At 35.4% G+C, this 15,117-nt stretch overlaps 1 protein-coding gene across 1 annotated transcript; it reads left to right on the top strand.

The window, feature by feature from the left end:
• Positions 1–210: 210 nt before the first annotated feature.
• On the top strand, positions 211–5,800 carry LOC133796099 (QWRF motif-containing protein 2). Its single transcript, XM_062233584.1, has 6 exons — positions 211–2,070; positions 3,282–3,401; positions 4,097–4,213; positions 4,334–4,423; positions 5,097–5,204; positions 5,314–5,800. The coding sequence occupies exons 1-6, from the start codon at positions 568–570 to the stop codon at positions 5,392–5,394; spliced, it is 2,019 nt and encodes a 672-aa protein (XP_062089568.1). The 5' UTR covers positions 211–567; the 3' UTR covers positions 5,395–5,800.
• The last annotated feature ends 9,317 nt before the right edge of the window (positions 5,801–15,117 follow it).

The raw sequence follows: 15,117 nt of genomic DNA, 5'->3' as shown, positions 1-15,117 counted from the left end.
AGAGAGACGAAGTGTTCCTTATCAAATAATTAAAAAATAAATAGAAAAAATAGTAGACTGAAGAGGGTTTGGTCTTTGTAAAGTTTGGATCAAGAAATTATTAGTGTTTATGCACGGAGTGGAGAAACTAAGAATTAATTAATTTTTTATAACTTAAAAACATTAATTAAGATTAACATAACGTTTTACAAAGAATCACCAAAAAGAAAAAACACCAAAACCCAAAAGCCCCAACTTCTGACTTGAGAGACTACACTCTCTTATACGCTCTCACAAATCACAGGCTTCACCTACTCTCTCTTTCTCTCTCTCTCACTACCCAGAAAATTCAGAATCGGCTGAAAACCCACTTCAAGATTTGGCATTCTGCTTCAATTTCTTGAATCTGGTTTGTGGGTTTCTTCATTCTTGTACTTATGGAGGAGAAGGGAGCTCTGTGAGTTTTCTTCTCTAGCTGAAAATTGAAAACCCTTGTGTTTTTGTCGTCGTCTTCTTGTTCTTTCTTCTTCTTCATCTTCTTCGAGAGGGCAATGTGAGGATAGCAGTGTTTCGAAACAGAGAGGGCCTATGATGGTGGCAGCCATTTCAGGAGCAGCAGCTTCAACTAACCCTCCAAACCCAAAGACATCTTCTTCTCTTCGTCAACAACAAGACCACCAAACCCATCTCCAGAACCCATCGAGACCACCTCTCTTGCCTTCAGAGAAAAATAATGGCGTTCTTCCCAAAAAACCCAGAGGTAGACAAGTCTCTTCCAGGTACATGTCTCCTTCACCTTCTTCTTCCTCTACTTCAAATTCAACCACATCGTCCTCTTCCTCTTCTCGGAGATGTCCTTCTCCCTTGCTCTCACGCTCCACCAATTCCACGTTGGTTGCAACCCCGATGAACTCTTCGGCGCCGAAGCGGGCCCAATCAGTGGACCGGCGGCGTCCCGGGACGACGGCCCGCCCCACGACTCCTCTCCCGGAATCCACCAGGCAAGGCAATGCCGCTACGGAAGTCTCAGCGGCCACTAAGCTTTTGGTCACTTCGACTAGGAGTTTATCGGTTTCGTTCCAAGGGGAAGCCTTCTCGCTTCCGATTAGCAAGACTAAGACAGCTGCGACGCCGAGCTCGCGAAAGGCTACGCCAGAGCGACGGCGTTCGACCCCCTTAAGAGGAAAAATCGGCGATGGAGGAGGAGATCAGGTGGAGAATTCCAGGCCTGGTGATCAACATCGGTGGCCGGCGCGAAGCCGGCAAGGGAGTTTGAATTTGGGTACGAATCCGCTGTCTCGAAGTGTGGATTTTGGCGGGGATAGTAAGAGACTCAATGGGTTCGGATCTGGGAGTGTAGTTCGGGCATTGCAGCAATCGATGATAGATGAGAGTAGAAGGGCCTCCTTTGATGGAAGATTGAGCTTGGATTTGGGTAGTGCTGAGCTTTTAAAGGCAGTTCAGCAAATCCCAGATGCTAATTCAGTGAATGAGTCTTCTGTGCCTTCTGATCTTACTGCTTCTGATACGGACAGTGTCTCATCTGGTAGCACATCAGGAGTGCAAGACTGCGGTGGGGTTTCCAAGGGCCGAGCCGGGCCTCGTGGAATTGTGGTGTCGGCGAGGTTTTGGCAAGAGACAAATAGCCGTTTGAGGCGTTTGCAGGATCCGGGTTCGCCATTGTCGACCAGTCCTAGTTCCAGAATGGGAGCTCCGTCGAAGTTAGCTCAGCCTAGAAAGTTTAGTGATAACCCATTATCCTCTCCAAGAACAATGTCTTCCCCTATTAGAGGAGCCACTCGGCCTGCGTCGCCAAGTAAACTGTGGTCATCTTCTTCAACACCATCACCATCCAGAGGGATAGCTAGTCCTTCCCGGGTGAGAAATGGAGTTTCTGGTTCCTCGAATGGTAGTTACCCTGGCACGCCTTCAATTCTGAGTTTTTCTGTGGATATTCGGAGAGGGAAGATGGGGGAGGATCGAATTGTTGATGCACACATGTTGAGACTTCTGTATAACCGGTATCTTCAATGGCGGTTTGTAAATGCAAATGCAGATGCTACCTTCATGGTGCAGAAACTGAATGCAGAGGTACGTTTTTGGTTATTGCTTATATGATCTTTGTTTTTTACATGTTCAAGCATGTTTTAATTTGTACTCATTATTTTGAAAGAGACATTTTGTTCAACAGAGGCAATGGCAAATTTATAACGATGGTATATATTTTGGCCTTAAAAATTATGTAGTGTAGTTTAAAATTGTTGTTATGACTAATAGCGAAGGTACTTTGGCTTGTTCATATATGTGAGTCGAATGACGTTCCACCAAGAAAGTGGTGAGTTATAAAAATCTTAGGCTCAGTTAAAGGTGTGATCCCCGGCACATCTTGAAAGGATTGATTAGAAAAGGAGCTCATAACCAAATTGTTGATTTTGGCCGACTAGTTGCTATGCAGTAGGTATTGGATTTTATTGTATAGTGTGTAGGTTGGCCTTATCTTATGACAAAATGCGGTATCTTATCAAGAAAGACTAGAAAAATGATCTTGAACTGTCTTTCTTTTTCATCTATTCATTTTCTTTTGAGCTTTTGATTGCACCTTGGTTTCTGGTACTTATGAGGACGGGATTGGGGAATTGTCTACTCTCATATATATGGGTAGTTGGTGTCTTCAGTGCCTTTTTTAAGATAGAAAACACATTTCACATTATGGCTCTAAGTGTGTTTAAATTGCAGGAAAGTTCGTGAGTTCTTGTTTGCTAAACCAATTAGGGTTGTTGGTAAACTTGATCATCTTCCGAGTAACATATGCTATAAATGGTGACGTTATAGCATAATTTTGTTGGCATGTAACATAGGCTACTTATAGAGTATGCATACAGTGAACCTTAATTTGTGATGGTAATATATTATTTACGTTTCTTGTTTGAACTAGTTAGTCCCAAAAGAAAGTTAAACAAAGAAAAATAGAAGAAGAAAATAATTGTTTTGAACTTGTGATTTTGATAATACTTGAGCTTGTGAACATGTCTGACTTTGCCAAACATAGAAACTTACCCATGGAGAATGAGCCAGTGATTATCAGCTGTATAATATATGTTTTCACCTTGTATCTCATATGTTGCATTTGCTTAGATTTGCATGTGCTTGTTTTCTGAAGTCCGGAAAAGCTTTGTTCCTATCATCCTCTGGCTCTATTTGAGGCAATGAAATAAGTTAGTTGCTTCGGTCCATAGCATTGGGTCCATAGCATTGTTGGGGGTCCAATGATCTAATGATATTTTTCCTCTTTTTGGTATCAGAAAAATTTATGGAATGCTTGGGTAACAATCTCAGAGCTACGACATTCTGTTACACTTAAAAGGATCAAGTTACTATTGCTGAGGCAAAAATTGAAGCTTACTTCCATCATCAAGGGACAAGTATGATTCAAATCTTTATATGTCTCTTAGTTTATTCCTTTCTTTTTATAGCAATCACTTAGTTCCTAAAACACCCATTGTCTAAAAATACCAGTTTCTGTTATTTGATAAGGAGGAAAGCTAAAGGCTTGCCTGGAAGTATCTTCACTTAAAAAATAAAATAAAAGATATTACTATATAGGGGCTTAAGCAACAAACTTTATAGTGTTGTAGAAATATAATTAGGACATTTTTCGTGAGCCCACCTTGTCATACCAATTATATATGAATGCATATGTGGTTATGTTTGGCGATATCTTAGAACCAATATGCTATTGTGTCTAAACATGTATTGGATAATGGCAATAATTAAAGAATTAGAGCAAATGTATTTACACATCTTCGTAACCTTGATTTTTGTAGCTGTTAATTTGAAGTTTTGTCTATTAAAAGTAATCTTAATTGGTGACTCTTAGTGCAATATGGTAGGAACTTAGATTGTGCGTTCTGATTCCCTTTTGTATCTATACACACACACGAGATATTGTGGAACCAAAATGCAAGGACTTGAAAGCAATTTCTTTAGAATATATATATTTTTTACTATAATAATTATACAGACTACAATCTTTAATAATTGTTTATCTGACATTTGCTAATTTCTTGGTCAAATTATGTTCTTTGTTTATAATTTTTATTTTACTTGGTGAATGTAGATTACGTATTTGGAAGATTGGGCCCTTCTAGATAGAGATCATTCTAGTTCCTTGCTTGGAGCAACTGAAGCCTTAAAAGCCAGTACACTACGTCTTCCAGTTGTTGGGAAAACAGTAGTATATCTTCTTTCTGTGCTTCTATTTTCTTAGATAATGAGATAATAATTCTAATGTAAAGCCTTAACATTATTCTGATGGAAGAAAATTTTCTAATCCTTTTGTCCCACACCTTATCAGGCTGACATTCAAAATTTAAAGGATGCTGTGGGTTCTGCCGTTGATGTGATGCAGGCAATGGGATCATCAATATGCTCTCTTTCTCTGAAGGTAATTTGCCTTTTTTCCTTCTGAATGTTTTTTTTACTAGTCAATTACTATTTTAAGGAGGGTAGCACCAGAAAATTTTATAATTTGTGGCATATACCAGAAATTTTATTTGCTATGACTTGAGGGGGTTACCTAAAATAACAAAAAACTGTGCTGCCTTGATTTTTATGCGATGTTAAAGATTTCTTATGACTTTGGTGCCTAGAATATGATGAAATATGATATATCGTTGGCCCATTTTTAGAAATGATATTTTTGCCCATTTCCAGAAAACAGGCAAATTTCTGAAAAGAAAAAATTGTTCTCTCTATTTTTTCTTGCTATTCTCTGGACTGATGAATCTAAAGGTGAAGATTCTTTAAGATTAGGTTAAATTTATCTTCAATATATAAAGATAAAAGCCGTATAATACAAAAGTTCACATATGCTAAAATTTTATAGAGAAACTACATTTATGACTATGGAGGACGTTTCATTTAGCAGAAACCTAAAAACACATAAACAGGAGGGACTCTAATACAACCGTTAGTCTTCCTTGACTTATTTTTATTCTTGACTAGATACATCCACAAGAAATTAAAATCCCAGTATATTTTCACATGCACCAACTTACCCACTCAATCATTGAGCAAGCATTAAGTGCCGCCTTTCGTGACCTTTATTGTATCTACAGATGGAGGAAATGAACTCGGTGGTGGCAGAACTTGTGAAAGTAACTGGGAAAGAACGGTTTCTGCTTGAACAATGCAAAGATTTTTTGTCCACAGTAGCAGCCATGCAGGTAAGTGTGCCTTACATCAACTTCCTCCAAAGCTAGTCTTCTCTTTGACTCTTTTATTTGTTTTTGGAAAGAAACATGAATAGATTTTCTTCATAAATGGTTAAAACAGGTCAAGGATTGTAGCTTGAGAACACATATAATACAACTAAATCGTGTACCAACTACGAGCAGCCTGACAACACGTGTGTAGAACTGATCTGATTTTGACTACCACTCACTCTTATGCTAACATTACAACCCGATCCATTTCTTTTACCACTACTACTACCAATGAGTTCGAGGAGGCAGCCCCGGGAGGTAATAAGCTTGATGGATTAAGATTTTAAGTCATTAAGAGATATTATTACTTAGCTGGTTTTGACTTCTTATTTGGCATATTTTTTTGCAACCTGTTGTGGTCTTCTATGTCAAGTCATGTATCAGAAAAGGAGAAAAAAAAACCAAAAAAAGAAAAAAAATGCCCCCTTTCTTTTTACAAATTAGCTGTATAATACAAGAACTCTTTTTTCCTTGAGGCAAAAGGAAATTTATATGTATATAATGTAATTGACCTGATCGCTATTGATTAAGTAGATTGTGCCAAAATTTATTCTAAATATGCTCGTACTGTTTCTGACTACACAAACGAATCTACTTTTTACCTGGGTGTTGTTATTTTGTTCTACTTCATTTCATTGTTTGATTATTCAAATCTACAAGGTGAGTGGATGAACATAAATTGAAAATGCAATCTAATAATGGAAGTTCATATTTGGTTATTATGGCATGCAAACGAAAATTACAGAATCCCATTTTGCACATATCAGATTTGGAATAATGAAACCAATCCATTCCTGAAGGGAAGTACTTTCATAGTGTTACAACGGCCGATTGAAATTTTTGCTGATTAGCAAGTGTGCCACATCACAAATTCATCCCTTTTAGTGTCATTCAGCATCAATTTTTTTTTTGACACTTGGATGGTAAAGCTAAATCAAGCTGGATGAGAGAAGTTTTGTTTCATAATTTATTGTTTTTTCTATTTTTGTTTTTATTTTTAATTATTGGTTGTTATATGGTCTTTATATTTTGACTTATTGACTAGTTAAGTCAGCGACAGCACACGTTAATGTTCTTGTACGTGTGGTTGCTACTTGTTAGTCCCACTACTTTCCGTGACCAACCGCTAATTTGCTCGGTTTCTCCTCTCTTAGGACACAAATAGAATCCACATGTTGATGACTTTGACTTTCATTTCTTTTAAATGTATATAGGATTTTTCGTAAGTGAGGGCCTGACGCATTCTTCTTGCAAATTGATTGGTTTAGATGGATACGGGGTAAAGGGTTTACTTGGGGGTGGAGCATGCTAATAAACTTTTGGGAAATTTGCAGCATAAATACTTATTAGTTTAGTTTTTTTCACTTAAATGCTTATGCTTATGTAAAAAAATTTTGCCCTAAAAATATCTATATTACTTTTTTGGTGCAGATATTGGTTTCTGTCTGTTAAATCTAACTAGACTTACGTAGTAGCGTGACTACTTTACGACTAATTTTTTTTTTAAAATTAAATATTATAAAAATCTATTTAACAAACTTAAATAAATTAAAATCAATTAAAAAAAACATAATATTAAATTTAAAATTAAATTAATTAATTTAAAATAATAAAAAAAAATTAATAAATCAATTAAAATTTTACTGTAAAACAAAACAAGAAAAATTGATTAAACTAAAAAAGATAAAGTTTATCTTCAACCTCTCGACTCCATCTCCACAGAACTTCGACCTCCCTTGATGTCGATCTAGCCCAACCCAGGCAAGGTTAATGTCTCCATGGGCCTCGTCTCTATTGCGCTACAACAGATACGAACCAATTTGTGCAATGACGAACACGGATATCGCTGGACGCGCGAAGAAGACACGATCTTTGCATCTACAAGTTGAAGAAGACAGCGCGAGGCCGAGGACAGAATTATCCATTTGTAGGTTCTATGACTTTTTTTGTTGATTTTGGCTTTTGATTTTTTAGCTATGACGCAAGGAGTTAATACTGATTTGAGTTTTTCTTGGGTTTGATTTTAGAATTTTTTGAATGTCATGAAAGGGCTGTGATTTGTATGTTTCTTGGTGTGTTTATGATTTTGGCTTTAATTAATTTGAAATTGAACATTGTTAGACCTGAATCTTGTGTGTTAATGGGTATATCAGATCTGGAGTTTGGGTCTAATTGGGTTTGAATTAAAAATTTCGGTATATTCAATGTTTTCTATAAATACTAATGCAATAGTAAACTCATTATTAACTGAGATTCTTTTCTTTCAAACTTTTCTCTCTGCATTTTTCTTTTGCTGGTTAATGTCTCCATTTATGAAATGACTCTTCTTGATTTTAATGGACCTATGGAAAATGTTTCTCAAGTCAAGAAAACTTCCATTGGCTCACAGTATAACAACAATAGGAGTTACAACAACAATAGAAGCAAATACAAATGTGTTTTTAATGGGCGTGGGATAATTGGGTCTCGAGGTTGAAGATTAACAACGTAACAACTTGTTTTTTTTTAGATTTAGATTTTAAGTTTTTTATATGATTAATTTTTAGTTTATTGATTTTTTTATTTTAAAATTAATTAGATTTTTAAAAATAATTGTTAATGGCTTTTAACATATTTAATAAATTAAAATTAATTTGATCCAATCGGATGACGACACGTGTACCTCTTGACACACTTAACGATCAGGACCAACGTCCACACCAAAAGATTAATGGTAGGTATTTTTGCTACCAAATTTTTTACATAAGCATGTAAGTGCAACAAACCAAACTATGTAGGTATTTATGTCGCAAATTTCACTAGATTTTTTAACCCCTTACTCACGTGCTCTCCACATTATTTTCTTCTCTTTTTCTCTGCCCTCCTCCTCTCCCAATTTCGGCAAAGCCATCTGTTATCCCGGCATGACACCCTAAGTCCATGGGCTATCCTGCAGGGATCCGAGGCCTAGATTGAACCCAATGAAAGGGGAAGGAGTGAATCCTGGTGGCCCAAACATCAGTAAGCCCAACATTATCCATTGGACATCCCCGTGCCGGATAAGCCAGGACAATGAATTTGGCATGTTTCGTCTTCCCGGACCCAGTACAAGGTGTCGTCCAGGATGCGAATAAGGAGGATGTATCCGAGTCTAAGAATGGACCGAGACGATAGTGGATGAACCCAGGTTCTGGTAAACGAACCAGAGTCCTGGTAAATGGACCAGGATGTTGGTAAATGAACCCAGATTGGGCAGCCGAGCTGGGTATGATAAACTGTCCTCGACATTGATATCACCCCGAGAAACATGGGGTTTTGTCTCCTCAATTAACCTGCAGAAGAGGTTACATACAGAATGTACGCTGTTATTCAGAATAGTGCTGCCACTACTCTGGCGGATCCTGTCCCCCGTATCTAGGAACACATAAATTGATTGTAACAAAAAACAACATTACAAACAAGGGCATTTCCATACAAGCAACCCTACGCAGAAGAAAAACAAAGGAAATAAAAAAAAAGGATTGCAGAGCTTCATACCTCAATGGAACCCTAAAATGTAATGAGACCATTACTTGAGGGATGAATCACAAAACAGTGGATGAAGAAGAAACAACATTACACAATAATAAGAAACACGGTAACAAGAGTAGCAAGTACGAGAATAAAAAATTACCCCAGAAAAGGCCTAAGGGTCACAGAAACAACACATACAATGACCCTTGTTATGGGGGATACTGAGCCTTGTAATTGTTGAGAATTGACTCTCCACATTTCTTCCGGTTGATATCTCCTTCGATTCCAAAATGGAGAACATACTTTGCTAAATTATGAGCCATATAATTAGCCTCCCTATCAATCTTGGATACTTCCCAATGGTTGAAGACAATGCTCAGATGAAGAAATTGCCTTCTAATGTCTTCAAGGATAACAACATCAAGATGGTTCTATATACCTTCATGGTTGGGAATGAGCTATCTTTGCTGCTAGTAACATAGCTAATCCTTCCACTAGCATATGATTTTTATTTTTTAAGCATTAATTTATAGAGGTGGGAGCTAATATGTTTTTAATGAAACTGGAACATTAATTTATCTATTGGTGGAACAATGTTAGAATTGTGTTAGCTTGTACATGTTTTTTGTTTTTATATAAGATAATGCATACAAATCTTTTCTTGTATTAATTTTAAATTTATGCTTGCAAGCACATGTAATTTGGTTTGTTAAATATTAATTATTTTTTTCATAAATTTTATTTTTATCCCAAGGTTTAGGGAGAGAGTGTTCTTCATTCAACAATGGACCCCGAGTTTCTTAAAATTAAATAGAGGACTCAAACTGTTCAGTTCCAAAATTAACACTTAAGTAATCGGCCATAATTCAATCTTCTGTGAATCATGTCCTCAACCATCTATATCAATTAGCCCCAAAACAAAAGCTTTTAGCCTGATAATTATGACAAACCCTAACGAGTGAATTAAAAGACCCAAATAACGTGAACAATAGTTCATGATGACTTCAAAATTTAGATATGTTGCCCATGTTTTCACCAATTGACACGTGTCATAAATCAAAGAGTGATTAAGGCTCCATGGAAGCCGTTTAAGGCTCCACGGAAGTTATTTAAGCATCCATGAGAATTGAGTCCAATGCATATCATCGTTTACAACCACTCGAGGAGTACATCCTCCGAAAGCATTACCTCCCGAGAACCTTGTCAAAGAGTAGTGTTCCAAGTTTCATGATGTGATAACCTCCTCCAAGATCACTCCCTCCGACCATGTGAGAACCCTTCTCCAGAGTGGGAGAGCAGTTGCTAAGTGTCAAGCAAAGAGACACACTCGACCACAGACAACCTTCTGACACTGTCAAAGAGATCATGGTGTTGATCCCGTACAAGCGGCAAATAGGATGTCTCACGATGCCGATAGACATGGGAAAATGTGCATAGAGAAGGCAATGCTACACTTGAACTTGCTAGGGTTGCTTTTGTTGGGGGGTTTTATTCCCTAATTAAAACCCAATTTCTTTGTAATCTCATTTATTATCAATAAAAGAATAGAAATCATTTTTTGACTTGGTCAATCACTTTGCTCACATGTTTTACTTTCATGATTATTTGTTTAATATAACCTTCTATTAAATCCAGAGCATATAGCTAATCATATTTATAGTGACGTAATCACAGTGGAATATAAATATGATTATATGTTCAAACATAAGTTAGTCCTAAGATTAGTCAGTGCACAGGATTTACACTGACTTGCCAATCTACGATATGATCTACTTACACATTGTAGTTTTATGTGCTTTCCAAAACATTAGGAAAGTAGGTAAGATTGGATGTATTTGTTACATCGGATTGGACCGATATTGACAGTTGATAGGATAAGTAAACATACCTTTACTATCTATTCTAGTCATATCATATAGTTGACTATTGGTCAATTCAATCTCAATTCTGAGTGGTTAGTATTCTATCTGATTGTATAATTTGAGTTCTTTGACTTGTTCGTTACCAGCTTACCTTACGGACTAGCCCATACTTACATCTTGAGAACTCGGTAGTATATGGGAGTGTTAATCATAGATATGAACATCTATAGCTTCTGATGAAGAAGTGAAATGATGGTTTCTTTTAGTTTGGTTCAAGGTGCTAAATGATAGAGATCTCATTTCAGTAATTAATATTAGTTTACTGAAATATCATTTACAAGGAACTAAGTGTTTTAAGGATAAACTACAATGAGGGGTAAAACAGTATTTTAGTCCCATCTCATTGTAGACCGTCTATAAATGATTGAGTAACAATTATGGTTGTAACAATGGATAATTAATAGCATATCTATATTTTTTATAGAGCGTTGTATGAATTCAAGAGTTCAATTCTGAGTCTTTAGTGGAGTCACGAGGAATTAATAACTCAGTAAATTTATTTGTTAGATTTATGACAACTTATTGGAGCTTGATTTCCTAGGCCTATGGTCCCCATTGTACCTTGGATAAAATCATCTAGATAGTCTCAATTAACTGATTTAATTATCAATTAGAATGATCAAAGTTGACGAGGTTAATTTTGGATAGTTTCACAGAGTTGTGTAATTTAGAGAAGAAAAGAGAAATTAGGGTAGATTTATTAATTAAGATAAATTTGTATCTAAATTAATAAATAAGTTTAAATCAAGGTTCAAATTATAAATAATTAATTTGATAAAGGATTTAAATAATTATTTAATTAATTAAATCAATATAAAAAATACATACCTTGATTTTATGTCTAATGAGCTTATAATCAAATGAGAAATTTCACGGGCCTAAAGTCCATGATAATTTTGACCTAGGGCTATTAATTGACTATTATTTTATTAATTTTTAATTAAATAAATGACCTAAATGAGTCTATAAAAGGAGTACTAAGAGAGAGTTGAAATCACAAGTTGAACACACAAGTTTCTGATAGGTTTTAGATTCTCTCTAAACATAAGTCATTTTCTAAGCCTTATTGTTCTTTTCTCTTCTTCTCTCTATATTTATCTCATGTGTTAAGAATTTCCCACCCTAGTCTAGGTGATTCCAAGGATACTTTGGAAGGTTGTGAAGAAAATTGAAGATCGGTTCAGTTTCTTGGTAATACTCAATGACAGAAAGGATACAAGGGTTAGGGAAACTGAAGGAAAGGCTCTATTATTCCGTTGTGTATAATGTAAGTACTCTTATCATTATTTCTCTTTGAATTCAATTTTAGAAACAAGTTCTAGGTTGTCTCATATTAACTTGTTTAATATTAGATCTACATGAAAATAAATAAAGATACTGTATAAGTTTTCCTAACAGCTTTAGGGTTGGATAGGGATAAGGTCTCGATGAATATTGACCCTGCCCCCGTTAGTCTTAGCCTTTTTTCTTGTCTAATGATTACTTTATCCTTGTCGAAAATATTTTTACATGAAAAGTATGCAGACTTTGTTTTTAAAGAAAATAAAATTAAACAAATAAATAAGAAAGTATAACATGCCACAAAACAAAGAAGAATGATTATTAAAAGGCTATTTATGATTTTTGCCCCCCGAACTATGACCTATATATTATTGTGCCCCCTGATTTTTTTAGGCCATTAAAAATTCCCCTAAAACTATTCACAACGTTGTAAAGTGGGACTTTTGTCCAATGTGGCTAACGACATGATGACGTGGTTCTTTGTTTGCTGATGTGTCCTGGCCACGTAAGCGCCACATGTGTACTTAAAAAATATTAATTTTTTTATTAAAAATTAATTAATTTAAAATAAATCATTACACTAAAAATAATTTTAAGTTAAATCAAGTCTTACAAAATTAACTTTTTTTTCTTTATAAACTATGATTTATTTTAACTTTATTAATTTTTAATAAAAAAAGAGATTTTTAATATTTTTAAATTAATTTTTTTAATAATACACATGTGGCGCTGACGTGCCCAAGACACACCAGCAAGCAGAGAGCCATGTTAGCATGTCGTTAGCCATATTGGACAAAATTGGAAGGAAGTACCACTTTACAAAACTGTGAATAGTTCGGGGGGAATTTTTAACGACCTGAAAAAATCAGGGGGCACAATAATGTGTAGGTCATACTTGAGAGGGCAAAAAAAAAAAAAAAATCATAAATAGCCTTATTAAAAATACATAACTTATTTATTTATTAGTAACATACTCAATTACTCAGACTATTTATTGTCATTAAAAGATAATTTCAGTTGGGTGCATATAATTAGGGATAGAAATTTCTTGTCACTTTTCCCTATTCCAATTGCTGTCCTACCACTTAAAAATTAACACATCATTTATAATGTCAACTAGACAATTAATAGAGTTAACTTTTTGGTGAATTGTTTTCCATTTTTATTTTCATTTTCCTTGTTGTTCGTGTTTTCCCCAGTCGACACGTGGAAAATAGAAGTAATTAGCAACAAGATAATTCTTGAAGTTCTTAGAGTGTGAACTCTTTGAGGAAGCCCAATCCGACCCAATCGTGGATGTCTCCAAGTGAGGCCACGCTCCGAGGTCTGCCCTTGAGGCGAGGATGTCTCCAGGTGAGGCCACATTCTGAGCACATCCCGAGCCAATATCCAAGTCATGGATGTCTCCAAGTGAGGCCACGCCCCGAGGCTTGTCCTCGGGGCGAGGATGTCTCATGTTGAGGCCACGTCCTGAGAGGCTCTCTTCACTCGCCCATCTCTCAGGTCTAAGATTCTGGTCCTCAGACCTGGGGTAGATGCCAGGTGTCAGTTATTGCAGGTATGGGCCACCAGAAGATCATCTGAAAACTTTTGGTGAGCCTCGATTAGTGGTGTCGAGTTCGTACCCTCAACAATCGATGTTTCCCACAACGCAGCCTCACATGGGAAAATGTGCGCCACGTCCTGACAAACAGAGGTATATTCCCCATAAAGTTGGTACGCGACTTTCTGCAATGGGGCCCGTGCGATCCACCTGGGTCGTAGTCTCTATTTAGTGCAGCCCTTTTGTATTAATTCAACATTAACACCCCAGAATGGGGGAATTTTGTATTAATGATAGATGATTAACATTAATGACCCCAACTTCTATAAATAAGGCTGGGGTATCTGTTGGGGTTTTATGCCCTAATTAAAACTCAATTTCTTTGTAATCTCATTTTATTATATATAAAATAATAGAAATCATTTTTTGACATGGTCAATCACTTTGCTCACATGTTTTATTTTCATGATTAGTTGTTTAATATAAACTTCTATTCAATCTCGAGCATGAAGCTAATCATATTTATAGTGACGTAATCACAGTGGAATATAAATATGATTATATGTTCAAACATAAGTTAGTCCTAAGATTAGTCAGTGCACAAGATTTATATTGACTTGCCAATCTACGATATGTTCTACTTACACGTTGTAGTGTTATGTTCTTTCAAGAACATTAGCAAAATAGATAAGATCAGATGTATTTGTAACATCGGACTGGAACGATATTGACAATTGATAGGATAAGTAAACATATCGTTATTATAGTCATATCATATAGTTGACCATAGGTCAATTCAATCTCAATTCTGAGTGGTTAGTATTCTAACTGATTGTATTATTTGAGTTCTTTGACTTGTTCGTTACCAGCTTACCCTACGGACTAGCCCATACTTACATCTTGGGAACTTGGTAGTATAATTGAGTCGGAGTGTTAATCATAGATATGAACATCTATAGCTTCTGATGAAGAAGTGAAATGATGGTTTCATTTTAGTTTGGTTCAGGGTGCTAAATGATAGAGATCTCATTTCAAGTATTAGTATTAGTTTGCTAAAATAACATTTACAAGGAACTAAGTGTTTTAAGGATAAAATACAATGAGGGGTAAAACAGTATTTTAGTCCCATCTCATTGTAGATTGTCTATAAATGATTGAGTGACAATTATGGTTGTAACAATGGATAATTAATAGCGTATCTATATTTGTTATAAAGTGTTCTATGAATTCAAGAGTATAATTTCGAGTCTTTAGTGGAGTCATGAAGAATTAATAAGTTAGTAAATTTATTTGTTAGATTTATGATAACTTATTGGAGCTTGATTTCATAGGCCCATGGTCCCCATTGTACCTTGGATAAAATCATCTATATAGTCTCAATTAATTGACTTAATTATCAATTAAAATTATCAAAGTTGACCAGGTCAATTTTGGATAGTTTCATAAAGTTATGTAATTTAGAGAAGAAAAGAGAAATTATGGCAGATTTATTAATTAAGATAAATTGGTATCTAAATTAATAAATAAATCTAAATCAAGGTTCAAATTATAAATAATTAATTTGATAAAGGATTTAAATAATTATTTAATTAATTAAATCAATAGAAAATAATACATGCTTTGATTTTAAGTCCAA

This window comes from Humulus lupulus, chromosome 1 (assembly GCF_963169125.1).
Source record: "Humulus lupulus chromosome 1, drHumLupu1.1, whole genome shotgun sequence".
In the NCBI taxonomy this organism is placed as follows: domain Eukaryota; kingdom Viridiplantae; phylum Streptophyta; class Magnoliopsida; order Rosales; family Cannabaceae; genus Humulus; species Humulus lupulus.
Note: the sequence above shows the minus strand (reverse complement) of the source record. Positions and strands in the feature narration are given on the sequence as shown.